The sequence below is a fragment of the Fomitiporia mediterranea genome (assembly GCF_000271605.1).
Source record: "Fomitiporia mediterranea MF3/22 unplaced genomic scaffold FOMMEscaffold_8, whole genome shotgun sequence".
Taxonomy (NCBI): Eukaryota; Fungi; Basidiomycota; class Agaricomycetes; order Hymenochaetales; family Hymenochaetaceae; genus Fomitiporia; species Fomitiporia mediterranea.
The window spans coordinates 942,540-969,107 of NW_006760393.1; the positions used below are offsets into that span (position 1 = coordinate 942,540).

At 46.9% G+C, this 26,568-nt stretch overlaps 8 protein-coding genes across 8 annotated transcripts; 5 read left to right on the top strand and 3 right to left on the bottom strand.

Annotated features, from left to right (window-relative positions):
- Positions 1–376: 376 nt before the first annotated feature.
- Positions 377–2,641, bottom strand: FOMMEDRAFT_110358 (endoplasmic reticulum protein; the record flags this gene model as incomplete). Its single annotated transcript, XM_007268141.1, has 8 exons — positions 377–742; positions 841–1,099; positions 1,192–1,314; positions 1,366–1,779; positions 1,845–1,904; positions 1,974–2,213; positions 2,275–2,370; positions 2,425–2,641. 8 exons carry the CDS (start codon positions 2,639–2,641, stop codon positions 454–456), a joined length of 1,698 nt encoding a protein of 565 aa, XP_007268203.1. The 3' UTR covers positions 377–453.
- A 571-nt stretch (positions 2,642–3,212) lies between these two features.
- FOMMEDRAFT_110361 (uncharacterized protein) lies at positions 3,213–6,246 on the top strand (the record flags this gene model as incomplete). The annotated part of the gene is made up of 7 exons (XM_007268142.1): positions 3,213–3,848; positions 3,914–4,080; positions 4,134–4,506; positions 4,565–4,668; positions 4,729–4,745; positions 4,798–5,284; positions 5,342–6,246. 7 exons carry the CDS (start codon positions 3,213–3,215, stop codon positions 6,081–6,083), a joined length of 2,526 nt encoding a protein of 841 aa, XP_007268204.1. The 3' UTR covers positions 6,084–6,246.
- Positions 6,247–6,372: 126 nt separating this feature from the next.
- On the top strand, positions 6,373–10,223 carry FOMMEDRAFT_141695 (Zn-dependent exopeptidase). Its single transcript, XM_007268143.1, has 13 exons — positions 6,373–6,777; positions 6,840–7,318; positions 7,402–7,463; positions 7,522–7,616; positions 7,679–7,763; positions 7,826–7,982; positions 8,039–8,131; positions 8,189–8,325; positions 8,379–8,460; positions 8,518–8,999; positions 9,056–9,165; positions 9,222–9,832; positions 9,915–10,223. The coding sequence occupies exons 1-13, from the start codon at positions 6,407–6,409 to the stop codon at positions 10,043–10,045; spliced, it is 2,895 nt and encodes a 964-aa protein (XP_007268205.1). The 5' UTR covers positions 6,373–6,406; the 3' UTR covers positions 10,046–10,223.
- A 2,465-nt stretch (positions 10,224–12,688) lies between these two features.
- Positions 12,689–13,567, bottom strand: FOMMEDRAFT_89106 (casein kinase; the record flags this gene model as incomplete). Its single annotated transcript, XM_007268144.1, has 1 exon — positions 12,689–13,567. A coding segment is annotated over one exon (879 nt), but the record flags the coding sequence as incomplete, so codon positions are not given.
- Positions 13,568–14,803: 1,236 nt separating this feature from the next.
- Positions 14,804–17,750, top strand: FOMMEDRAFT_169152 (beta-glucan synthesis-associated; the record flags this gene model as incomplete). The annotated part of the gene is made up of 14 exons (XM_007268145.1): positions 14,804–15,022; positions 15,089–15,148; positions 15,225–15,448; positions 15,505–15,595; positions 15,656–15,718; positions 15,790–15,929; positions 15,989–16,022; positions 16,081–16,220; positions 16,273–16,290; positions 16,359–16,709; positions 16,767–16,852; positions 16,916–17,139; positions 17,199–17,368; positions 17,429–17,750. 14 exons carry the CDS (start codon positions 14,804–14,806, stop codon positions 17,523–17,525), a joined length of 1,917 nt encoding a protein of 638 aa, XP_007268207.1. The 3' UTR covers positions 17,526–17,750.
- A 621-nt stretch (positions 17,751–18,371) lies between these two features.
- Positions 18,372–22,252, top strand: FOMMEDRAFT_21392 (beta-glucan synthesis-associated; the record flags this gene model as incomplete). Its single annotated transcript, XM_007268146.1, has 16 exons — positions 18,372–18,414; positions 18,466–18,746; positions 18,814–18,873; positions 18,946–19,133; positions 19,190–19,280; positions 19,336–19,398; positions 19,490–19,629; positions 19,689–19,722; positions 19,791–19,930; positions 19,985–20,002; positions 20,065–20,415; positions 20,469–20,554; positions 20,627–20,844; positions 20,900–21,069; positions 21,129–22,015; positions 22,082–22,252. 15 exons carry the CDS (start codon positions 18,372–18,374, stop codon positions 21,223–21,225), a joined length of 1,980 nt encoding a protein of 659 aa, XP_007268208.1. The 3' UTR covers positions 21,226–22,015; positions 22,082–22,252.
- Positions 22,253–22,312: 60 nt separating this feature from the next.
- On the bottom strand, positions 22,313–23,536 carry FOMMEDRAFT_147624 (uncharacterized protein; the record flags this gene model as incomplete). Its single annotated transcript, XM_007268147.1, has 4 exons — positions 22,313–22,477; positions 22,537–22,902; positions 22,963–23,100; positions 23,171–23,536. Coding segments are annotated over 4 exons (1,035 nt in total), but the record flags the coding sequence as incomplete, so codon positions are not given.
- Positions 23,537–23,752: 216 nt separating this feature from the next.
- Positions 23,753–26,559, top strand: FOMMEDRAFT_110363 (MFS general substrate transporter). Its single transcript, XM_007268148.1, has 16 exons — positions 23,753–23,914; positions 23,986–23,998; positions 24,082–24,161; positions 24,226–24,274; positions 24,350–24,428; positions 24,492–24,519; positions 24,587–24,660; positions 24,728–24,796; positions 24,866–24,898; positions 24,961–25,002; positions 25,064–25,166; positions 25,237–25,468; positions 25,531–25,710; positions 25,797–25,839; positions 25,955–26,017; positions 26,177–26,559. Exons 1-16 carry the CDS (start codon positions 23,798–23,800, stop codon positions 26,478–26,480), a joined length of 1,509 nt encoding a protein of 502 aa, XP_007268210.1. The 5' UTR covers positions 23,753–23,797; the 3' UTR covers positions 26,481–26,559.
- Positions 26,560–26,568: the final 9 nt, after the last annotated feature.

The window sequence follows — 26,568 nt, forward strand, 5'->3', positions numbered from 1 at the left end:
GAAAAACTGAATTATTCTTTTGTGTGCTGACCATATGGATTACTTAACCGAACACATGTGAATCTGTGAATCTGTTGTCTGTCTGTCAATGTCAATATGTCAATGTTAATACGGAAACCCACACACGTATGGCCAGTGTAGCTGAATCGTTAGATCATCCTATGTTCGTCGCTAGTAAAGAGTGGATGGGTTCGAGCCCACCCACCAGAGACCAGTCAGTCCCTTGGGTTGCGAGTGTATTCCACTCTGAACTGACGAGAGGGACTTAGTCTAGCAGGGAAGTTTGGGTTATTAACTTATTATATTGACTACATATTTCATTTCAATTTTCGAGCGCACAGATGTTTATGACGTGTATGTGTATGTGTATGAAATAAAATGAAATGGATGTATTTTCTGAGTCTCTACAGCATAATTTACGGTATGCATCACTAAACACCCCTATCCTTATGACTATAGCTCCTCTTTCGCGTTCTTCGTCGCCGATCTCGAACCACCGTTACCGTTGACATCCGCCTCCAAAGGCCGGCACAACGCAGGACTCGTCCCAGTGATATGATACTCACACTTTTCCGGCTCCGTGACAGAGAGAAGCTGGTTCTCCGTCCCACATGTGAGGAGGAGCGTGACGCTACGTTCGGGACCGTTCCAGCATTTCGCGCCTTTTGTGTAGTACATTTTTGAGTAGTAGGATGAGGAGCCTGGGGGGATTTTGGGTTTGTTGTTCCAATGGGTGAATTTGCTATTGCATTAAAAAAATACAGGGGAGGGGCGGGGAAGAGGATTTGTCAATAAGTGCTGTTAAAGCAGGAGAGGAGAGCGGAATGAAACAAAACGCACCCAAGACTGAAATTCGACCCTCCCTTATTCGGCTTCTGCCTCGCCTCACCAAACAAACAAACCTCATACGTATACTCGCCCGTATCCTTCTCCAAACACTGTCCATCGAGTTTCTTCCATTCTCCATCTGCGCCGAACCATTCGGGGTCGAATAGATGGGCGAGTTGTTGTTGAGCGGTTTCTTTTTCTTTACGAATTTTGTTGAGTGAGCGGTCGGCGTCGAAGTATGCTGTGCGGGCTTTTGAGGTTTTTGTTGATTCTGTGGTGTGATTGTAGAAAGGAGAGTGAGATAGGTTTGTACATGTATACATGCAAAGGTTGGTAGGTTAATGGATGGATGGAGAGGCGTACCGGATGAGGAAGAGTCAGCTGGACGAGCGACACCGAGCGTTTCTAATAAACCGACGAATGAGTCTCTCAAGAGCTCATATTGGGGAATGAGAGAGTCTGGGATGTACGACTCTAAATTGAACACTATCATAACACGTCAGCATCGCGTCGCAAGTGCACTATTAAAGGACATACGGAGCGAATCAGAGGCTTCGGTGCCAACGTGCTGATCATGTTCAATAAGCAGCGACTCGACATCCGTATCAAGGAGGCTCTCCAAATCTTTCTCGAGTTGTTCCTTGGTCCATTCGCCCTCCTCGAGCTCCTCTTCTTCTTCAACTTCCTTCTCTTCTGTTTTGCTTTCTTCCTCGGCAGGTGCCTCACCTTCCTCCTTAGCACGGTCACGATCGTTGCTTGGTGGAAGACCTGCATAGTGTTCGTACCCTCGGACTGCTTCTAGAACAGCCATGTCTTGGTAGTTCGGATTGTATCCGGCACGTAGGGAGGATAAGATCTCTGAGAGGGTTTGCTCTTTCTCTGCGAGATCGTTGTAGGCGCGTTTGAGTGCTTTCAGGGCTGCTGTGTGTGTTACGAGTGATTGGTAGAGTGCTGGAATTTCGTTTGTTGATAAGTATTGGTAGTCATTCAGAATGAAATTGGGCTGAAGGACTCACGAGATTTCTTCTTCTCTTCAAGCTCAGCTGCAGAAGTAGCCTCTGACCTGTCCCATATATCTAAAACACGCGTAAAACGTTTTCATTATTGAGGTGAAGTTCATCGTGAGTTCAATAAAAGTAAAGTACCTTTAAGCCTTGCAACTTCCTTTTCCTGAGCGACAACTTCGCGTGAAGTAGAAGCTACAAGGTCTTCAAGGCGTTTCTTCTCCTTATTAGCAAATGAAATATACGAAGATCGGATTTTTGACCCTTTCTTGCGGATTTTGTTCTCTGCTTCGACGCGTTCGCGATATTCCTTGCCTACTTTCTCGCAAATGTTTGGACAGAGGCCTGGTTCCTCGTCTGAACCGTCACAGCATTCGGCCTCTACATAAAAGATTGAGTTAATATAGGCTGCATGAGGGAAAGAGATGTATATAGAACGAACCACAAAGTCCGTCGTTAACTCGTGAACTCCGAATGACGGAACCGATGTGACCTTCATTCTTGCAGTAGAACGTCGAGTTTGGACACGCACTCGTCCCTGCATTCATTTCAGAATACATATTTCTTTCACGATATTTAATATTAGACGTACCTGGCTCATCGCTTCCGTCCAAACAATCACAGTAGTCATCGTTCACAGCATCCCACGAAATGGTTTTGGATCCGTCGAGGCATTTCCACTTTGCTGGTGTTCCGCTTAGGGGAGTGTATTTCTCAAGGAGATGGGGTTGGACGCCGAAAGTTTTTTCCAGTGCATGGACGCTGTGCAAGGGAGTTGCGAGGAAGGAGAGGAGGAGCCAGGGTAGCATGGATTAAGGGTGAGTGCAACTCGACTGGACTGGTCGCTGGACACGCGAGGAGTGGAGACGCGCTGATCGACGCATCGGACACGTCAGCATAAGATCTCAATGCTTAAAATGAAATACTTATTAGTGAAACATGAAACGTTTTTCGCAGACTTGCATGGCTAATTGAGATTCGTTTGGAACATGTATTGGATCTCTTATTATAGCTATAATATGAGTTAATTGTCTCAATTGCGTTGCCTGTTTGCACAAATCAGGGTCCACATATTGATCGACGCGGAGAATACTAAAAGTAAATGAAGGCATAATTGCACTTCCGCTACAAACTTTGCTTTATCCTAACTATCACCGTCGTCCGGAGTGATTAATCGACTCTACCAATATTAAACACGCTGCCCGGTACGGCCTTCCGTTTCAGACTTCTGTGCGTTTACGGCGGCAGCCGCGCACAGCTCAACTGAGCGCCGCGTCCATCTTGGTAGCGTGGACACAGGACAAGATCTTTCCTTCTCATGCTTCTCATGATCCTTCACTTGCGCAGTCCCCTCGTTCACCACTCTTGACCAGGCAAGCCATGCACCCACCTCTCTTTCTCCGAAGGCTCTTCCTTTACCTAGTCTTTACTATCTTATTCGTACGCGCATCTGCTGAGGTATCGAGACCAGCAAAGCGCTCTTATTCGACTCATGACTATTATGTGCTTGAGCACGACCCGGCGCATGGTGTCTCCGTTCAGGGCTGTGCGGATGCTTTGGGTGCAGAACTCGTGGAGCAAGCAGGCCAGCTGCGCGATCATTGGATCTTACGTTCTCAAAGGACGGATGGGTCCGAAGAGGACCGAGTGCTCAAAGCTCGCGGGCTGCTAGAAGAGAATCCAACTTTGACCAAACGTGATGCTTTACCTAAAGCTATCCGACATCTCTCTCGACAAGTGCCGAGACAGCGAGTAAAGCGTGCCGCTGTACCTGCTCCTCCACCTGGCGGACTAGACGACGCTGATGGCAAGTCGTCGGCTCGGGACATTGCAGAACGCCTCGGTATCGAAGACCCGATGTTCAAGGACCAGTGGCATCTTGTCAATGAGGAATACCCGGAACACATGATGAACGCGACACCGATCTGGGACATGGGTATTACTGGCAAGGGAGTTATATCTTGCATGGTAGACGATGGATTGGATTTCGAGAGCGAGGATCTTGCTGATAATTTCGTGAGTACTTTCCACTTTCTGGAGTGGAGTTAGAGCGCGCTGACTGTCTTGTGTCCTATCGTTAGGATGCTGTCGGTTCGTATGACTTCAACGATCACGTTGACCTCCCGAAACCAATGCTTTCTGATGATCGTCACGGTACGCGATGTGCTGGTCAAATCGCTGCTGTCAAGAACGGCGTCTGTGGAGTTGGTATTGCATACGAGTCCAAAGTAGCAGGCGTGCGAATCCTGTAAGTACTGAAAGCCATAATCAGAAACAACTTCTCTAATCCCATGTATAAAGGTCTGGTCCTATCTCCGACGTAGACGAAGCCGCAGCATTGAACTACGGATACCAAAACACATCTATCTACAGCTGTTCCTGGGGGCCAGCTGATGACGGGAAGTCCATGGAGGCACCAAGTGTGCTCATTCAAAAGGCCATGCTGAACGGTGTGCAGAACGGTCGAGATGGAAAAGGTTCGGTATACGTGTTTGCCAGTGGTAACGGCGCGCATTCGGGCGATCAATGCAATTTCGACGGATACACGAACTCGATTTACTCGGTTACTGTGGCTTCTATCGATTATAAGGGAGAGCACCCGTATTATTCGGAGTCGTGTGCGGCGAATATGATAACGACGTATAGCTCTGGGAGCGACCGTAAGAAGCAAATCGTAAGTCGCTTCACAAATGGAAGGAGCTTTACTTTTGCTCATTCAGTCATCGTTGTAGGTTACCACCGATGTTGGGAAAGCTAGTTGTACGACACATCACGGAGGTACCTCCGCTGCCGCTCCCAATGCTGTGGGCGTCTTTGCTCTTGCACTCTCAGTCAGGTATGCAACTTGACTATCCTGAAATGTGTATGATAAACTTAGTTTTTTTTTTCGTTGCAGGCCAGATCTTACATGGCGTAAGTCAAACTCTTCCCAATATTCTACCACAGAAACTAACTCATAAAACAGGAGACGTACAGCACTTATGCGTCAAGACAGCCCAGGTAGTCAACCCCAGCGACGCAACTTGGGAACTCACCGCAACCGGCCAGCCATACAGCTACAAATTCGGCTTCGGGAAACTTGACGCTTTCGACTTCGTAACTGCAGCACAACAATGGACGTCAGTAAAGCCGCAAGCATGGGTTGAGGCACCTCCTGTGCAGCTTGAGAATGGTACGATGGACAAAGAAGGGAAGTTCTCCGGAGGCATAGAGATTGAAGAAGATGGGGTACAGAGTACTATAGAGATTACTCAGGAGATGATGGACGAGAATAACTTTGAGGCTCTTGAGCATGTTACCGTACGGGTGTGGATTGAGCATTCGAGGAGGGGAGACGTCGAGGTAACGCTAACAAGTCCGAATGGCATTCGGAGCATGTTAGCGGAGAAGAGGCATGGTGATAGGGATAAGGATGGGTTCCCTGGTTGGCGCTTCATGTCGGTGAAGCATTGGTACGTTTTACTCATATCCACTAGCTTAGAGATGTTTCTTAGTGTCTGGTGTTGCAGGGGAGAAAATCCAGTCGGAACCTGGACTTTGACCGTCTCTGACCAAGATCGAGAAGATGAAAGCGGTAATTTCATCGGCTGGCGACTGTCCCTCTGGGGTTCTGCGAAAGACTCAGATAAAGCAGTCCCGTATGCATTGAAGATATCTGAAGAGCTTCCTATTCCTTTCCCTCCACCTGAGGAAGCGGAACCAACTCCCGACGCACCTCATACAACTGCAGTACCATCAACGACGAAGTCGTTCCCTAAGCCGACTGCTGCCATTTCCAGTGTTCCTGGACAAGAAGATGTTGAATCCACTGCGGGCCAGGCAACTGCGACGTCTAGCTCTGATTCGTCTTCAATGGACAATGATACGCGCTTCCGGATTGCAATTTTGGGCTTCGTCTTCGCGGGTATATTCATTGCAGGCGGAGCTATCTTGATTATCCGACGAATCCGACAGAATCGTCGGAATGCGCAGAGGAGAGCTGAAGAAGGTGAGGGTGAAGATGTGCGTATGCGGTTGCTGGATAACGAGGCGCAACGACCGCTTTCGTTGAGTGCGCAGGATGTGTCGACGTATGATGATGAACCTGGAGAAAGAGAAAGGGGTCGAGAGGGTGTTTCTTCTGGTGGTATTGGCTTCCATTCTGGATTCCTGGATGAAGATGAGGAGGAGGAGACACGTGCGGTCGATGGGAATAGCCGATATAGCGATGCTGAGTCTAGAGATGAGGCAGATGAGTCGACATCGCGATAGTCTCGAGGTTGAAAAGGAACTTTATAGCATTTCTATTCATTTTTCTATAAACTATTCTCTATATTATTCTATTGGTCCTGTTTTGCTATTGCGGATATGGATTCGTACATGCTTTGTCTTTGTTTCGTATTTCTGTTCTATTACGTCCTGTTCTAATAGAATTACCGGAAGAGGCAACCATACATGTGCTCTTGGTTTGGGTTCGTGGTCGTCACTCAAGCCGATTGTGTCATCATCTTCTCTCATAAATTCAAACTTAATAATAATAGTAATGCTCCTCAACTCTCACGCGTAACTACCTAACTTGATGCACGACCGTCATCATGACCCCTCCTCCAGACGAAAAACTTGAAGAACTCGAGCCTGCACTGCCGAAAGAATTCGAAGATGAGTACTCGGACTCAGAAGAAGTTGAACATGCGCCGCTGAGTCGTGGTCAAAAGAGAAGTTCACGGACGAAGACTAGGCTTATCGTTTTCCTGACTTCGGTGTTATGTCTTTGGTTATGGATGGTTGGAAAGCGGAAGGTGGATGAGATGTCCAGTGGAATTCCGCATGAGGAGTTTGACATTAGTTGGCCGTTTGTTGTTTCGGACTTGGATAATGAGGCAGAGGCAGAGGAGGTTCAGTTGCCGCACCATCCTCATAAACGACCTCGTATACTTAATGGGAAACCTGCTGAAAAGATATTCTTGTGAGTATTGTAATCCAATACAATAAAGATAGAGGATGTTGTATTGATCAACGGAATGACAGGGACGTACCTAACAATGTCAGCGCCATCGAGACATCCCGTCGTTTCGCAGGGAAGCCGCACATGGCGGGCACGCAGGGAGACTACGACACCGCCATCGACTTCCTACACCTCTTACAAACCGAGCTAGGCATTCCAAGTACCTCCACAGACCCCGTATTCAAAGCAGGTTCTCCCGAATCTCGTAACGCAACTCTCAGTATTGCAAAACAGAACTCACCCTCAGCATGGGTCGACACGTATTTCCCCATACTCAACTCACCAGTGAACCATAGTCTTGAGATCCTTGAAGACGACGGCAAGACGGTGTGGACGGCACAACTGGAGGAGATTGCAGAGGACGAGCTTGATCCCGACGCGGGGAAGTATGCGGAAGCGGTACCTGCGTTCCATGGATTGAGTCGTGGAGGTGAAGTACAGGGAAAGCTTGTTTATGTAAATTATGGGAGGAAGGAGGATTATGATGCTCTTGAGGACGCAGGTGAGAATTTCATTTGCATTTGCGTTGTTGTGAAGGTGAGAGGTAGAACTAAAGGAATGATATGATTTGTTTCATATTTATAGGTGTCAACTTCAACGGTACCATCGTCCTTGCTCGGTACGGAGGTGTCTTCCGTGGGCTTAAGGTTTGACTTTTGTCCAGTTTCCATGTCTGGGTACTGATCTCAAACATACGTCTTTTAGGTCAAGGGTGCCCAAGAGCGTGGAGCTGTTGGATGTCTGATTTACTCGGATCCGCGGGATGACGGAAGTGTTCGTTATCATAATGGTTATGCAGCGTATGTCTCGTCTCTTATTTGACATGATGAATGATGAATAACTAAAGTCTTTCTTTCTGTAGGTATCCTCTCGGACCAGCGAGGAACCCTACCTCAGTCCAACGAGGCTCTGTCCAGTTCATCTCTCTGTATCCTGGTGATCCTACTGTTCGTTCTACATTGACTTACCTTTGGAACAGCAAACTTATGGTTTGTATGGCTTGCTTTAGACACCCGGTTATCCGTCATATGAGAACAGCACACGTACAAATGGAGAGAACATCCCGAAAATTCCTAGTCTACCTCTGTCGTGGAACACAGCTTCACGGCTTTTACAAGAAATTGAGACTGGTGGAAGAAATAGAGTGATTAAGCTCGTAAACAATGGTCAGTGGTGTCGTCGCTACAATTCGACCTCTAAGTTAATTGACTGTTTCGTTTAGTGGACGTTAAGGTTACGCCCATTTGGAATACGATGGCTGTTATTCCGGGACATATTAAGGATGAAGTAGTCGTAGTTGGAAATCATCGTGATGGTGAGTATCTTATAATACCTACAATAACCTGTTGAACTTATGATATTTAATACTTAGCTTGGGTACTGGGTGCAACCGATCCAACCTCAGGAACTGTCTCCACCTACGAGGTGATTCGAGGACTCGGTGTCCTGTTGAAGAAAGGCTGGAAGCCGCTGAGGACTATTGTAATTGCCAGTTGGGATGCGGAAGAGGTATGATTATCTTCTGGATGCAAGATGCTACCGATGCTAATCTTGGCATGCAGTATGGTCTAATTGGAAGTACAGAGTGGGGAGAGGACTTCCCCGAGTGGATTGACAACAACGTAGTCGCATATTTGAATCTCGGTGCGTCCACCATCCCACGTTTCTTGGTCCATACATTTTAACTAGTGTTTGTTCCAGACTCATCTGTTAGTGGATCCCGCTTCCGCCTCTCTGCTTCACCTTCACTCGCACATCTCGTGAGCGGCGCTGCGAAGGACATCCCTCATCCAACCATTCCGGGGAAGACCCTTTGGCAAGCCCGGTTTGACTCTGGACCTTTACATGGTGCGGTTGACGAGGAAGCGTTGTGTGTCTGGGAAGAACAATGGGGCGAACCGTTGATCGAACCCGAAGACCTCGATGACTCCGACTCCCTAAGAATTGCCGTTAAGGGCGGCTCGAAGGCCAATGCAGATGGCGTCCCAGTTCGCAGCGAATCAACGAGCGTTGGTGCGTTAGGTTCTGGTAGCGATTATACGGTCTTCCTGCAGCGAATTGGCGTAGCTAGTACGAATGGTGGATTTGGATCCACACTGTCGGATCCTGTGTATCATTATCACTCTGTGTTTGATTCGGAGACGTGGCAGGAACGATATGGAGATCCTGGATTCCATCGTCATGTAAGTAGGAATTACTGTATCAGAGCTACTTGTCTGATGATGGTTTTTGATTCTAGGTCGCTGTTGCGAAGCATCTTGGCTTGCAGCTCCTCCGGCTTGCAGATGCCGTCGTCCTTCCCGTTAACACCACTCACTACGCGTACGAACTGGATCTCTATCTCAACAAGTAAGTACTTTCTTACAACCAGGCAGGCTTAGTTATTGACTTCCATGCTCCATCAGAGTCGAGGAAATAGCACAACAAAAGGGCCTAACCACCGACTTCTCAGAACTTCGCTCCAGCGTCTCAAAACTCCAAAAAGCAAGCGTATCACTGGACGAAGAGAAAGCTTCCGCTGAGAAACACCTCAAAAGACTTCTCAAAAAGTGGTGGCGCAGACATCACGGACACGGAAAATCATGGGGTCGTAAAGCACATAAAGTGTTGAAGAAGATTTGTTCGTGGTTTGGTTTGGGTGATAAATGTACACGTAAAACGATGATGGATGGAGGAATGTTCGGACTTGACAGAGACCAGCCGAAGGACTTAGGTGCGAGTCATAGATTGAAGCCTCGTGTTGGTCGGTTCCCTGCTTGGGTCAAGGAACGGGAAGAGGAGAAGCGGCATGCACATCATCATCACCACGCACACGCTCATCACCATCATCACCACCATCATGGCCATCACGTTCATGGAGGTTGGAAACTAGCCAAGAAGCTCTTCAAAGCAGTCAGACGCATCCAAGCATCCAACGCGAAACTCGTAACCTTCGAAAGAGGGTTTATTAGCGAAGAGGGTATCAAGGATCGGGAGTGGTTTAGGCATTTGGGCGTTGCTCCTGGAAAGTGGTTAGGTACGCTTTTTTCTTTTCTTTTCTCGCATTCTCGCTTATCTTGCTTCTACGATTGTAAAACTAATCTGGGTCTGTTCATTAGGTTATGGAGCGACGACTTTCCCAGGCTTGACAGAGGCCCTAACGTTTGACAATAATGCTACGCTTGCACAGGAGGAGGCGAAGAGGTTGCAGGCTCTTATTGATGCCTTAGCGAAAGACTTGAAAGTTTGATGTCCTTTTACTATTTCTCTGAGTGGAGTACAGATCTCTGTACAATAGTTATGGGTGGATATGTCTATGGTCCAATAAACGAACCCCCTGTTTTAGCCATCTTTTCGTCCATTAGCTTTCCACAGGCACAAGTCTAGAATATGTGAATAATTAAGCACTTAAGATTCACACATCCAAATAAAGGAACTTTTGCGTATATTCGATTCCAATGTAAATACTTGTAGTAAGAATAAATATTTCTTGCTCCTTAGTGATGTAAATGCAGGACAGGAATTAGAAAGTGAGGTATATAAACATGATTGGATTGGAATTGTCCCAAGTCTAATTTTACTCATTGAAAAGAAATAAAGTAAGACATATAAAAAGCTTCCCTCTACTTTGCACACAAACCCCAAACATGTTTCAGTCCTCAGCGGTCTAACTTGTCTGAACAGCTTCGTTAACCATGAGTTTTCCCGTGGCGCCAGTAGCTTTGACGTTGACGCTTCTGGTTGGAGAACCCGTCTGGACAGCTCTGTCCACCATGATTTTTCCCTTTGCTTCAGATGCTTTCTGGTTAACGGTCCCTTGCTCAGCACCAACGTCCACCGTGACTTTCCCCTTTGCTTCTGGAGCTTTCTGGCTGACACCCCCTTTTCCAGAACCAGCGTCTATCGTGACTTTCCCCTTGGTTTCCGGAGCATTCTGGCTGACACTCTCTTGTCCAGAACCAACGACCGACTCCGCGACGGATCGAGCCAAAGACGCTACAGAGCCTGCTGCAGATCCAACAATTGATTGAGCGAGAGAGCTTGCGTCGGAACTGCGGCGAGACGAAGCACCAGAAGACCCGGCCTTAGGCACTGACAAAGCGGTCGTGGGACCGATAGCGCTCGAGTCATCAAAGTAGGAAGGACTAGAAGGCCTAGCAATAGCTACTGATGAGGCGGTTGTTGACCCTCTAGCGCTTGTAGAGCCTCTAGCACTCGAGTCAGCAAGAGAAGAAGAGTATCCACCGGAGTCAGCCGAAGAACTCATATACGAATCCAGCGAGCCATACCCGAAGCTTGAATGAGAAGAAAGGCTCGAAGAAGATCCTGGTTCAGAGCTATCTAGTATACCGGCATCCATGGTGGGATCTACGCGAGACCTGTGTTTGATGACAGGGTTGTCAGAGTCGGTCGATGCGACCGTAGAGTTAGACCGAGTGTCGTAATTATGACGAGCTGCGTAGTTAAGGACTTTGTGTCTCAGGGAGCGCGGGCCAACTCCGGCGGAGTGCCTTGCGGAGCCAGCCTTGGAGGCGCGAGAGCTGCCGCCTGACCTGCGAGAGCTCCGTCTTGATCTGTTTGACGGCGAGCGATATCTTGAGCTCGCCAACGAATCACGATCAGATCCTCCGTCCATGGAGGCCGCCTCCAGAATCACATCTCCGTCAATTGCCAATGTGCAGGATAATCTGCGGTTGCCTGGTGAACGTCCGGTGAATATCGAAAGATCGTCATCGTTGAAAGAGTCGTCGTCACTGTCTCCCGTGTAGTAACCGTTTTCGTGGTTGCGGCGTCTATCGGTTTTGAAGAATTCGAACAACCATCCGTTGGATCCCTGAGCGTTAACATCATCGCGTTTAAGACTTTCCTCTGTTAAAGATGTAACCGCGCCGTAGAGAGAGTACTGGGAAATGACACGTTTCCTACTCTGACGCCTCCTCACCTCGTCCGTCTCGGTACCTGCATCCGAAAGGTAGTCATCATTGTTGATTACAGCCCTCACATCATCGCGCGCTAAATAAAGTTCCTTCAATTGTTCCTTGTCAATACGCCAGATTACATCGACGGTCTTTGTCTCAGAGGTTGGCACGAGGATTTGGAAGACGTCGGTTTGATGCTGAACATATGTCCCTTCGTACGGCCAGTTGGGTGTTGGATAGAGCTTCAGTCTTTCGTCCTCACCTGTTTCCTTTTTCTCAGCGGCTTCATTGGGACAGATCTGGAAGAAAGCTGGGCGACGGTCTTTGGAAATTTTTGCCAGACCATCAGAGCGCTGCATAATCGGAAGCACGTAAAGACGGGTGTTTCTTGTACCGATTTCCACTTTGGTTACCAGCGCCGGACGGAACGGGAAGTGCCATTCGTCCTCCGAAAGTGACGGATTGTGCCAATAACTGTTGTCGATAAATCCGCTTGAATTAGACAACGCAGAGTTGCCTTCGAGCGTCGGACGTGGAAGGAATTTGACGAGGACAAAGTCACCCTTCTTGATTGGTGCATTGCTCTCCTGTGAGCTGGAAGAATCTTGGAGTCCCGGTGAGAAGGAGCGATGCGACTTGCTGTACTTGTCGGACTGTGAGATGGAGCGCTCGTCGCTGAAGGAACCAGACACGTCAGAGTAGGGCGCGGAGCCGATGGACGCGCGAACCGGCTTCTTGTCCTTCAGTTCGGAGCCCGCAAGCTTCTCGGAGCTCTGCTCTTCGAGCGCCATAGATATATCCCTACCGGCAGCTCGCCGAGTAGTATTTCGTGCCACCACGTTTCCTTCGTCGTCTGCATCGGCAGAATCAACTCGAGGGAGTTTATCTGCGCGATGCTTCTTAGGTTCGTAGCTCCTGGAATCTGACAGCGACACCTCGCTTCCGGTATTCCTCTCCTCATCGACAATATGAAGCCAGTCGTAATCGTAGTCGAGTTCGAACCCCTCCTTCTTGAAGCGGTCTGTGAAGAGTTTCTTCAAATATTCGTAATCGGGTTCGTCTTCATATTCGAGGGTCTTGATATACGCAAGCATTTTAGCGAGTTCTTCGGGTAGACCTTCGCAGAGACGTTCTGGAGTCCACGTTCGCTTCTTCTCTCTGACACGCTGGTCCCTGTGCTTGTCAGTCCCGCCACGAAGGCCTTGCCAAGGTAGTCTTCCACGCATGTAGTAAATCAATGAATATGCGGCCGATTCAAGGTCGTCCCTGCGTGACTGCGAGCATCCTTCAAGAGCCTTCAAGCTTGCATATCGAGTGGTCCCGAAAAAGTTATGGCCTTCGAAATATGGGAAGTGCTGGCCTGATTTAGGGTTCTTGTAGCGTCTTGCCAGTCCAAAATCGATGATATGCACGAAATTGGCACGGTCATCTCTACCCATTAGGAAGTTGTCTGGTTTTATATCTCTGTGAATGATGCCTTTGCTATGGCAGTATTGGATACAGTCTATTATCTGGGGAGCAAGCATGAACGTCGTCTTGAACGAGAACTTGCTTTTACACTTCTCAAAGAGTGTTTCAAGGCTCGTGCCGAGCAAATCAAAGACCATGATGTTCCAGGGTGCTTCGCGACCGTATGCATAGACTTTTGGTACGCACGGGTGGCCTTCGAGGAGACGGTATACGTTGGCCTCATGTTCGAGGTAGGGACGGGTGATCCTGTTATTCGTGCGCTCATATTTTATAGCGACCTTTTTACCGTCTGGAGTCTTTCCGCTGTGCACGAACCCAAATCCGCCGCTTGCAATACGCTTGCCGTTCTTATAAAGCCCCAGAGCGTGGGATTTGCGGTTCATCGTTGATGCACGTTGAACGAAGCAAGTGGCGAGCTCGTTATGTCAGAGGCAAAGAACGTGGTTGCACGCCTTGAAAGCAGACACAATCCAACGGCACCCCTAATAAAATGAGAGTTTTTGTAGCAAAGGGTGAGTGTGGCGAGAAACTAGAATATACGGAGAATTCGCCACAGACTGCAAAGTGGATGTATGAGCCTGGCCATAGGCAACCGCAAGTTACGTCCTAATTAGGTTTTCTTATCAATTCACCTTTCCTTTTGATGTTCAAAGTAAAAGAACAGCGACGTGAGCTGTGAAATGTTTGTCATCGATGCAAGCCGTGATGTTCTTTACAATTACATGTCGCAACAGTCGTAGTGTCGTAGATATAGAAATCTTTGATAACGGATTCTTTTGCCTCGGGAGAATCGGCACGCAGATCACGTGATAACATCTACTCTATCTTTCCGCTTCATTTCATCTCTACTGTCTGCAGAAACCACGACAGAGAGCAGATACTTATTTTTATTATGATGTCAAATATTGGCTACCAATGCGAGACGTCATATCCCCTTTGCGATCGACACTCGCGATGTTCTGTCCTCCTGTGTTCTAGAGTTACTCGTTTACCGGTCCTGTCAACTTCGTTATTGGAACGTCAAGACGACTCTATCTCCAGTTTATTTCGCTAACAGGCGCAAGGCGCAATAACCATATGTCTAGGCTTCCGGAGGCACTGGATGTGCGACGAAACTCTGAGAACATACCCTGGGATCTCAAACTGTACTTGCTCTGCAGCGCTTCTCGCCGACAATTGCAGGGAAATACAGCATAGCGCTATATTCTATAGAATATGAAGCCCTCTAGGTGAGCAGTTGTATATGATATGAGAGTAGATAGACAGACTTTTAGTACTTCTCCCGCGTAGCATGGTTTCGGACTTCTTGTCTTCGAAAGAGTTCTCTTCTAACTTCGCTTAATACACGTAGAAACTTCAAAGGCCGGGTTTGGCCCGCAATCTATCCGAGGAATACATACCATGTGGGTGACTTCCTCAAAGCAAAAAACCATATGGATTGCGATTCCGCACATCTTAGTTTGAACAGCAGAGGCCGGGCACGATTCATTTTATTACTCTTTGACACCGTGTTTACCGGCGCCGCTACTTCCGGCCGATACTGCACATAAGCAACAGAAAGATTTCGCATTCTCATTCTCGCTTTTCTTCTCCTTCACCAAACACTTTACTTTCGCATTATGTCACAGATGCTGCGTACGGTCTTAAATTCCCAGCTACGCGACAGACAACCAGAAAAATATGTCACGTTTCAGGACTCTTCAACGACTAGTTTCGATTCGCCTCCTCTTTCTCGGCAGACCAGTACAAGCTCTCTTCCTGCGCTCGCGGAATCGTCTACATCAATACCGGGACGCTCTTTATGCAGCGAAAAGAGTCTCCCTGATACTCTGTGCTTTGTAGGTCACTTGTTCTACGTGAAGACAGGTCGTCAGGCCCTAGTAATGCTTTTGCTGTTGCCTTAGAAGGACACTATCATTGGCGAGAGCAAGTTGCTATCTTCTCTATTGCGCAAGGCCGATGGGGTACGTGTATTCCTACCTTACTTTATTGACTCTGCTTTCTATCTTTGCGAAGGCAGCTCTAATTCGTATTTATCAGCCATTTCGAGCCTTGCAGGCTTCATCTGTACAGTATTTGTTCTCTGCAGACCCTAGTAAATGGGGTACCAATATATCTCCTGACGTGGCCGAGGATGATGACGATTTGCACGACCCTGACGTACCCGACAAGAAAAATGACGATGCATTATTTACTGTTTCTCGTCGCGGCTTTCAGAACATTGGCGGCTTAGTCCTCCTTACCACTATACTGGTTGGCCTGTTGTAAGCTGTCGACTCTCGCTTATATCTATTGTGCTCACGGATTTGTGGATCATCAGTGCCGGACTTCCGATTGCCATCCATTACGCAAAACATCCTTTGTCAAAACTTGGTGGATTTGGCATCGGCGGGATAAATGCATCTGGTCAAGTGTGTTTCCGATATGAACCTGCTGCGAAATCGTGATTCCTTACATGTACTCTTATGTAGGTACCTTTCTTCGGCAATTACAGGCTAATCGACGAGGACACTCCAATAGAAGCATATGAAAAGGTCCGGACATTTCTTATCAACAAGCTTGTGCTGGGGGTCGAGGAATAGTTTTAATCCTCTCTGATATTTAGAAAAGTTGGAATGATGGCACCGACATGGAGCTGGTCTTCTCCGATGAGTTCAACACAGACGGACGCACATTCTATCCCGGCGATGATCCGTATTGGGAGGCTTCTGATATGCATTACTGGTCAACAAATGATATGGAGTGGTAAGCTTTCCGTCCCGAGTGCTGTCGATTACATTGCTTAATTACGCTATTTCGTGCAGGTATGACCCTGCTGCAGTCACAACTGCAAATGGCGTAAGCAGGCTCACACTGTTAGACTTACTTCTATCCTAATTCCACATGCATTCGATAGTATTTACAAATCACCATGTCCAGGAAGGACACACACAACCTCAAGTATCAAAGTGCTCAACTATCAACGTGGAACAAATTCTGCTTTACGGGTGGTTATATTGAAGTCAATGTATCTCTACCTGGAGTTACTGATGTTACGTACGTCATTTCGTGTATTAATTTCTGAATATATTCACTCATGTCTTTTCAGAGGTTTCTGGCCATCGATGTAACTCACTTTTTGCAGTCATCTGACGTCGTCCGAAGTATTACTTACTTCATTTCGTCTATATACAGTTGGACTATGGGTAATCTTGGCCGAGCAGGATACGGTGCAACTGTGGACGGCACATGGCCTTACTCTTATGATTCGTGCGACGTTGGAACGGCTCCGAATCAGACAATCAACGGGCAACCGCATCTCGCCACAATACATGGGGACCCCTATCATCACGGTGCACTTTCTTATCTGGTTGGGCAGAGGCTTTCTCGCTGTACATGTCCTGGGGAGAGTCATCCTGGTCCTGTGCATAAAGATGGAACGTACGTAGGACGTGGCGCACCCGAAATTGACGTGTTCGAAGCATTGGTGGACAAAAGAGTCGGACAAGTCAGTCAAAGCTCGCAATGGGCTCCATTTGGCTATTCGTTCGTCGTTCTCACCTAATTTCGCGTTAATTTCGTTGATATTGATTTAGTACACAGTTATGAATGGTACAATACGTCTGAAAATCTGAGCATCCCAAATAAGACGCTTTCATACCTGAACGCATACAGAGGCGGCATTCATCGTACGTCCTTTACTATTCCGAATTGAACACGCCGAGAGTAGATTATTATATTATTTCTCACAGAACAAGCGACATCTGTTCTGACGAAGACGAACCAGAACTGCTATACGGGCGAGGCCGGATGTTTCTCAGTATTCGGATTCGAATACAAGCCGGGTTTCGATATTGACAACTCATACATCACCTGGATCGCGGATAATAAGGCATCATGGGCTCTGAAAGGAGCCGGCTTGGCGGCAGACCCCCGCGTGAACATAAGCTCCCGGCCCGTCTCTCAGGAGCCCATGGTATGTCAACCGATCCACTTAGATTCCCATGGTGTTTAGTAACCGGCTTCCGGCTGTAGTATGTGATTATGCAGTTTGGCATGTCGAAGAACTTTCAGACTGTTGAGCTGGACAAGCTTCCTTTTCCTTCGGCGATGTTGGTCGATTATATCCGCATCTATCAGAAGAAGGGTCAGGAGAATATCGGGTGTGATCCTAGGGGCTTTCCGACTGCGGATTATATCAATACGTGCGTTCTCTGCGTTTCATTTCCCTCGTTCTACAGATTCTGATTTGAGTCTTCGCTCAGGTATATTGAAGCATATACAAACCCTAATTTGACAACTTGGGTAGATGATTACAAGCAGCGGGTGCCGAAAAATAAGCTTGTCACAGGTTGTGACTAGCTCCTCTGACCTTGAGCTGTTCTCGCCGATAATTCTCACTGAACGGCTGCCCAGTGCTACTTCGTGTCCTTCGTCCGATTCGGAAGGGCGCCATTGCTGTGTGCCCCGTAAATTCTTAGATTGACCATACCTGAACGTCATACAGATTAGAGCTTTTCCATATCTTCGTACTCACCCATTTTGTAGACATTGTAACGGGTAGGGACCGAATATCATTATTCTTAAAGATCAATGAAACGCATCGCGAAGCGATGAGCGTTCAATCGTTCAAGTGATGTCAAGGCGAACGTCATCAAACGTGCTTCTCGTCCGTTTCATCGGTGTCGGGTGTACGGGATAATTGCATAAAGAAGCATCTCTCTTCACAGATGCAATCGCTGCTGCATCCAATTCTTTTTGGTTCGACGTGTTCATCTAGCAAGAACCAGATGTAATTGCATCTCCATCCGAATCAAGGTCAAAGGGGGGAGGAGATGGTGATTGGTCGGGTCAAATTGCTGTGATCTGATCTCACGGTGATTTGCGGATGAATTTTTTCACAACGGAAAATAAAACCATGTGGAGCGGTAGATAGGATATGGGTTTCCTGGTTCCCACATTGAGTTGCAGTGTACCTTTGATAATTACATGCTGAAGTTGCTCAAGTACGTTCAACTGCAGTCGACGTTAAAGCAAACGGCACGCGTGGCTGTTCAATGTTCGCTGGCAAGGGCTAGACTCTGGACAGATCTAGACAGGTGGATGTCGATCCCATGCTAGCGAGACGCGGTAAATCAATGATTACATAACGTGCATAAATGTCCCTTGTTCTAATTATAAGTAGGGTGACGGAGCTAAAATAATAATATGTTCGGAACGTCACCGAAATCGCAACCGCCTTTATCGCACGGTTGCTGCGCCCCCTTTTCTTTTGTTTCCCAGTTACATCAACAACAGCCAGCTCACTCCCCCCTTCCCCTCTTTTCCTTATATCCTCCACCCACTGTCCTTACCGTTCGCAGCATCCCCAAGATGCACAGGACGCCCTCAGACGCCTACCTGCGCAGCCAGGAAGCCACCGGATCCTTTTCCTCCCAGGACTCCCCAACGACGAGCACTTCCTCTAGTCCAATCCCTCGTCGAAATAGCCGCGGTCCTACCAATGTATTTATGGACTCAGCCTCGTCAATAGCCAGGCGCTCGGCGGGCAGTGAAAAGAGTCTCCTGGATGCACATAATTTTGTGCGTATTTCTGCTTATTTTTTCAAGTCGATCCGCTTAGTTACCTAATCCCGCTATCACTCTGTAGTATGACAGTCCTTATGGAGACCGCAAGTCCGTGAATTCGATGTCCCATGTTTCTGACAAGGTAAGGTCCGTTCTATTGTCTTTATAATACAGTACTAAATTCTCTATGCCACTCTTTTTTTCATTTATCTAGTATTCTTTCGCTGCGGATCCAAATCAATGGGGTGCCAATCTTTCTCCGGATCTCGTTGAGGAGGACGATTACCTGCATACTCCGGAGAATCGATCAAAGCTGAAAGCTGACAAGCAAATCTTTACATGGCGTGGTATTGAGAACGTTGGCTGCCTCGTAGTTTTGCTAGTCGCTCTTGTCGGTCTCTTGTAAGCTATTCCATTTTCTTTTTCAGCCACTAGCGCGCTGAACGGGCCCAATCCAGCGCCGGATACCCGATTATTTCGCATTTTACGAGTTCACCCTTGTCCAAGCTCGGTGGGTTCAACATCGGAGGGATAAACGCATCGGGACAGGTATGTTCCATCATGGAATCTCCTGTGCCACATGTGAATTATTCCTTGCGCATAGATTTCTACTATGGGAAATTTTGCACTTATTGATATTGACACACCGAAGGAGGCATATACAAAGGTAGGGTCCGCTTTCCCGCAATAAACTTTCCATCACGCTTCTTGGCTACTTATGAATATCCGGTGCTAATTTCTGGAATTTCCATTTTTAGACCAGCTGGTGGGATAATACCGAGATGGAGCTAGTATTCTCCGATGAGTTCAATACGGAAGGTCGCTCGTTTTATCCTGGTGATGATCCGTATTGGGAAGCCGCAGACATGCATTACTGGTCCACTAATGACATGGAGTGGTGAGTCGAGATTGGCAAATGGGATCATAGCGTTTTCATTGATCGTTGGTTTTGAAAAGGTATGATCCCGCGGCAGTAACTACCGTTAATGGAGTGAGTGATTACCGCATCGGATTCCTGGAAGTACAACAAATTGAATAATAACCCGATCCGCCACTTAGGCATTGCAAATTACGATGTCCCAAAAGAATACGCACGATCTCAACTATCAAAGTGGACATATGACCTCATGGAACAAGTTCTGCTTCACTGGGGGTTACATCGAGGTTAACGTTTCTTTACCTGGATTGACCGACGTCACGTAAGTTCCGTTGATTTGAACGGCCTACATTATGATACTCATTGTAATTTTAAGTGGCTTCTGGCCTTCAGTGTAAGCCCTTGAGGAGGAATCATATCTGGACGATTGGAAACTGAGCTTAATTTAATTCCTAGATGGACTATGGGTAATCTTGGCAGAGCGGGTTACGGTGCTTCTTTGGAGGGTATGTGGCCGTACACATATGACGCCTGCGATGTGGGTACAGCCCCCAATCAGACAATCAATGGGCAACCAACTCTTGCTACGGTCGACGGCGACCCGTCGGCAAATGGCGCACTTTCCTTCCTACCTGGTCAAAGACTGTCTCGCTGCACTTGTCCTGGTGAAAGTCATCCTGGCCCTATGCATTCGGATGGAACATATGTTGGGCGCTCTGCACCTGAAATCGATATATTCGAAGCGCAAATTACAAACAATGTGGGACAAGTCAGTCAAAGTGCCCAGTGGGCTCCGTTTAACTACGCGTTCGTTCTCGATCAGCTTAACTGCACCGGGAAATTTCTGATTTTATTTGCAGGTATGAGTGGTTCAACACGTCGGATAATTTGATCATCGCAAATCCGAGCATTTCTGAGTTAAACACGTATACTGGTGGTGCATTCCGTAAGTATTTTTTGAATTCTGATCCAAGTTTAGTTAAATTAAAAATAAATTCTTCTTTTATTTACCTTACAGAGCAAGCGTCCTCTGTTGTCACGAACACGAATCAAGGATGCTACACAAACGAGACTTCCTGTTTCTCCATATACGGGTTTGAGTACCAACCTGGATTTGACAATGCTTACATCACCTGGATCTCGGATAACAAGGTTACATGGACTGCGATGGCGGCCGGTTTTGCCGCAGATGAACGCGTGAATATTAGCGCTCGGCCCATTCCGCAAGAGCCTATGGTAAGTCGGGCTGGATAACTGGTATCTCAAGACCCTAACCCGATTCCCGCTTTAGTACATCATTATGCAGTTCGGTATGTCGACCAACTTCGCGACGGTTGATTTGGAACACCTTCCATTCCCTTCTACGATGCTTGTAGATTATGTTCGGGTCTATCAGAAGAAGGGTCAGAAGAACATAGGGTGTGATCCTGAGGACTTCCCTACTGCGGATTACATCAACACGTACGTCTTCTGTTTTACTTTTCTTCAGTTATCAGACTCAATCGTAATTTATTTCTTAGATATCTCGAAGCGTACACAAATCCCAATTTGACAACATGGGTGGATGACTTTAAACAGAAGATCCCGCGAAGTTCACTCTTGGACGGTTGTGATTGATCAGCTTCTGTGCTTCCGTGTTCGACGTTTATGTGTTTATGCCGCTTTGTTCTCTTTTGCGCTTCTGTCCTCATATATTTCACCTCACTGCAGACTTGTACTCCTAACCAACCAATCATCTTTGCATGCGGACCTCAACTTCGCTTTGTCTTTGCCAAACTTCATCATGGGACCTTTTTTTGGGCCCGGAATATCCAAAACTATTGTATCACTACACATATATTTAATTTTGCTATCTTCTGTTTATAGTCCTTCAGAAGCTCCTGGTGAGCTTCGTGCCGCTCCTTTTAGATTTACTCTCTTTCGGAATTCGAACTTACACCCGCATTTAAATATTTCTGGTTTTCAGCTTCCTCAAGTTTGCCTTTTTTATTGCGAACCTTCAAGAAATCGACTATGTTTTACGTTTACATTTCTTCACAATTACAACTGTTTCAACTTTCAATTTGTAGGCAGCCGCTTTTTTGCCCCATTTTATTTTTCGTATTTTTTTATGACAAGTGGCTGCCAAACCATATACCATCATACCAGCATAAACGTAAATATATATTTTACATCAAATATCCATCTCTCGCGTAGGCGTGACAGTCTTATTAATGTCAGCCTTGAAGATTAAATGTGTACACTTGTCTCCAGTTACCCGACTGCGGACGACGTGAGAAAGAGATGAATTGCTTTCTCTTATTCATGTACATGGCAGCTGATGAGAAACGACGAAGGATAATCAAGACGACTGCCCCTCAGATCCATACGAAGGGGGTCTAACAGCTGTTGGCGCGAACGTTCGTCTATAAGAAATAAATAAAATAATAACGTCAGCCACAAGATAAAGTGAAAACGCAACGGAGACGCACCTGTTCAACACAAGTCCCTTCAATGCTCTAATCTCCTTCTTCACTTCTTCCTGTTGTGGGCTCAGCGGACTCGACGAAAAAGAAGTGGAAGAAGAAGAGAAGGAAGAGGAGAAGCCATGACGCATGAGACCTGAAGAGAACTGGTAAGTTTGTGTAGTTATGTAGCCTGTGAAGTCTGCCAGGGCTTCGAGTGTGCGTTGGGTTGGAGTTCGTTCGGTTGTAGTATGTGTATTGCGGGAGTGAGGAGGGAAGGAGGAGAGGAGGGTTGTTAGGGAGGCTTGGAGGGGTGTTGGTTGGGGCTGGGTGGGAGGGGGAGAAGTGTACGTCCAGATGAGACGGTCGGTTTCTTTGGAGGTGGAGAAGGAGGGGTTGGTTGATAGTGTTTCCCAGAGTGAGTCCTGCGACTGTCTGTTAGGAGAACGAACGATAACTATGTAAATAGAATAAATTGCTGAACCTGATATGCAAGACCCTCATCAGACTTCAACCACGTATACCTCTCTTCCAAAAGTGAGAACAGCTCCTCCCTCGTCGGCTTCTTACCCTCCTTCGCGAGTCCTTCGATCGTGCATCTCAGTAGCGTAAACGCTGGAACGGTAATAGGAGCTTCTCCGTCTAGTTTGAGCTCGTCGAGAGTGTGAATCTCTGTGAACTCTGCTGGTTCGAGAGGAGTTGGGAGCGACGGAAGGACAGTGCGCGCCTCCGCTTGTGTTCCTTTAAGGTCTGCTAAAGACGCGTTGAGTCGCTTGAGAAGGGCGACTTGGTGTTGCTTGAGTGCACGTCGTGCGAGTGCGGAGCGTGTGAGGCGGGGAAGGAGGAATTTCTGGACGAAACCCCATTCGTCAAAATAAGAACTAAGAGAAGATGTTGGAGATGAACGCACATAATAAATGAATATAAGGACCGCCGAGCTTCCTGTTATCCACGTGAATATCCTCGTAAGGCCAAGAAGGAGGTAAGGCAGTTTTGAAGGAGGAGGTTGAGGGTAGGTGCGTGGTGGAACAGGAGGGAGCTGGGGAGGCTTTTATTGAAAGACAAGAAACACGATTAATTAACAACAATATATTAAAATATCTGTTGTAATTACGCACTAGCTCGCGCAATAGACCATCAATTTCATCCACCCTCAAACCTTTCTCGGATAAGAAGCGCCGTTTTGTGGCAGGATCCTCGTGTACGACGTCTGGAGAGACAAGAAAGGCGCGTGCACGATGGATCAGTGCGGTCCTGTCTTCTGAGGCTGAGCTTGGCGGTGTTGAAGGAGACGTATAGGGAGGGGAAGGAGGTGATTCTGGAGGCTGTTGTGTATTTGCAACTTCATTTTCTGAGTTTAACGGAGTTGATGGAGGTGATTGGGGTGGTTGCGGAGTATTTGGTGGGCGTTCATTCTCATTCTCCGTTGGCTTAGATGGCGGTCCGTTGTCGTTGTTGCCATCGTTGTTGCCGTTGTCCGCCATGGTAAAAGTTGAAAGCAAGTGAACGGGATTGGCACATGATTTGAGGAGGCGCGTAAACGCCGATCGGACGCGCCGAACAATCCCGGGCCGACCCCGACAAATTGTATCCACCACTGATCCTTTCTTGACGGAATAACAATGCTATCTGTCAAAACCATGTCCATTTGTACTCCGATAACACTCTTCCTCTCCTCTCTCATGTTGGGCTTGTCCCTCGTCTGCTAGCTTCCTTAACGATTAACTTTCTAAATTAAGAATAACATGCCATTGCTCCACCGTGTCCGTCATTTCGTGTGGGGCGAAATACCCGCAACGAAGGAGGAGAGGAACTTGCTCTTCAAGATCGACTGGTTCATTTTGTCGTATTGCTGTTTAATGGTCAGTCAATATACTGCACTGCATCCACTATTCTGTTCAGTCATAACTGATCCCATGGATTTTAATTCCAGTACTTCACAAATTGTACGTGCACAAACTCATTTCGAGTTTAATACTGCTGCACGGAAGATTAATAATCGCTGGATTGTTACGTTGTTTCTCTGAAGATCTTGATAGATCTAATGTCGCAAACGCATATGTATCGGGAATGAAAGAGGAGCTTAACATGCACGGGACAGACTACAATGTACGTCTATTCAACTCAACGCCTGCTCTCCATCTTTAAACAAGAATTGAACAACCCAACGAAGAAAATAAACACATTCTTCACATGTGGATATATCGTCGGGATGATACCGAGTGCGTTTGTCCTCTCTTTCTCTCTCCCAAATTCATACTCAACGAGCTGATGAATGAATAAATGAATGTGAACAGATAATTTAATGCTACAAGTCGTGCAACCTCGAATCTGGTTTCCAGTTATGCAGATCGTTTGGGGTGTATTGACATTCTGGTGCGTTCTTATCCATTCGTCCATTCAGTCTCTTGAACCCAAACTAAAATGAGATTCCTTCAGCTCGAGTGCTGTATCTACCGTCCAGCAAGTAATGCCGCATTTATCCAAATTCCTATACATACGTACAAGTCCGACTCATGAAGACTGATTGATAGATATGGGCTATCAGGTTCTTGCAAGGAATCGCAGAGTCGTCGACTTTCGTAGGGACACATTACGTTCTTGGCTCGTACGTCTGCCCTTGCTATTGCGTTGTTATAAACATGTCGTTTGTTAATCGTGAATGCGTATTCTAGGTGGTATAAACCAGCAGAGCTGGGGAAACGATCTGGAATATTCACGAGTTCGGGTCTAGTTGGAACACTGTACGTATTCCGAATATTTCAGAATCCGTACATTTCAAAGTTTGGTGTTAATAAAAATTCGTTGAATAGGTTTTCTGGTGTTTTACAAGCTGCTGTGTATAAGTACGCATCCATTTTACGCACAAGGACAGCAATTTCTCAATTGATTTCGTGTTTGCATACAGGAATCTCAATGGTCATGCAGGGAGGAGTGGATGGCGATGGCTGTACGTCTGACCACCATCCTGGATATATGCGCGTTAAATAATAATAATTTTATTATTACAGGTTTATTATTGACGGCGTTATTACTCTTCCAATTGCTCTCTACGGATTCATGGTCTTTCCAAACGTCCCTGCAACAACTGACGTCTTTTACATCTCTGAACGTGTGAGTTTGTTCGTTTCACTTACCACCGCCTATTTCTGAAGTCTGACATGGAATATCAAATCCAACGTAGGAACGACGCCTCGCATCATCACGTCTCGAAAACACGTCCGACGCGGAGATTAATATCGACACTTCGAAAGGCAAGCTTTCGTGGGACCTTGCGAGGCGTGTGTTAGGTAGGTGGAGGTGGTACGGGTGTAGTTTGTTATTTGCGATTTCGGGAGAGACGGAGAGCTTTGGGTCGAATAACCTGATGGGACAGTGGTTGAAGGCTATTGGGGGGTATAGTGTTGCGCAAATTGGTACGTTTCTTTCGAACTGCTTTAGAATCGAGTTTGACTTGGATCGGATTTTTTAAATTTAGATTATTACCCGTCCGGGCAAACTGCATTCGCAATAGCTTCCACACTCGTATGCGCAACGTGGACGGATTATACACGTAAACGATGGCCTGTACTAGTGTATATGTCCATTGCGTGCATAGTATCGAGTATTTTGATATTGGTCTGGAGTACGCCGATTGCAGCGAAGTTCTTTGCGTACTGTCAGTATTTCTTTTCTTAATCTACAGTGACTATTGAAGAGTTGAAGTCGATGGGAACTGATTTTTATAATTGGGTTGAATTGCAGATCTCTCGGGAGCTTCGTACGCGGGGCAAGCAACGACCTTTGCGTGAGTATAACAATTACAGTTACAATTACAATAAGCGTTTTGACCCCGCATTCCATATCGATTTCGATATCAATTCTAACGGGCCTAATCGTGATTGTTATTGTGTTTTGTACAGCTGGGCAAACCAAATCTGTGCAGACGACCACCAAGAACGGGCGGTTGTCTTGGCGTCCATGAAGTACGTACAGGCCGTTCCTACTCTTACAACGAGTACAGAGAAGACTCATTTATTTGCGTTTGATGATTGATGACTTTAATCTTACTGCTATACTAACAACTGATGATGGTCCTACATATTGGTTCATGGACTCATTGTTACTTGGGTCGGGAACAATAGCATGTGGAACAACGTGATTAACGCCTGGTGGCCATTGTTATTCTACGCCGCTTCAGACGCACCGCGTTTCAAGAAGGGTATGATAGCGATGATTTGTACGTGTATTGCTACGCTGGGAGTGACTGCGCTTGTATGGTGGCTTGAGCGACGCGAACGCAGAAGGACGAAGCGCGCTCGGAAGGAGGAGATGGAGGTTGTTACTAGTAGGACGGGCCCGTTGGATGAGAAAGTAGACCAGAAGAGTGGGAGAGAGAGCGACGAGACTAACCGAGGAGGGAAGTTGGGTGATGATGAGTCGTCATGAGTGAGATACGAGAGAAAAATACGCAGCTCCGCAGTCGTACTCTTTAGACGGATAAAATAAAAATGGCTCTTTATGTTTTATGTTATTT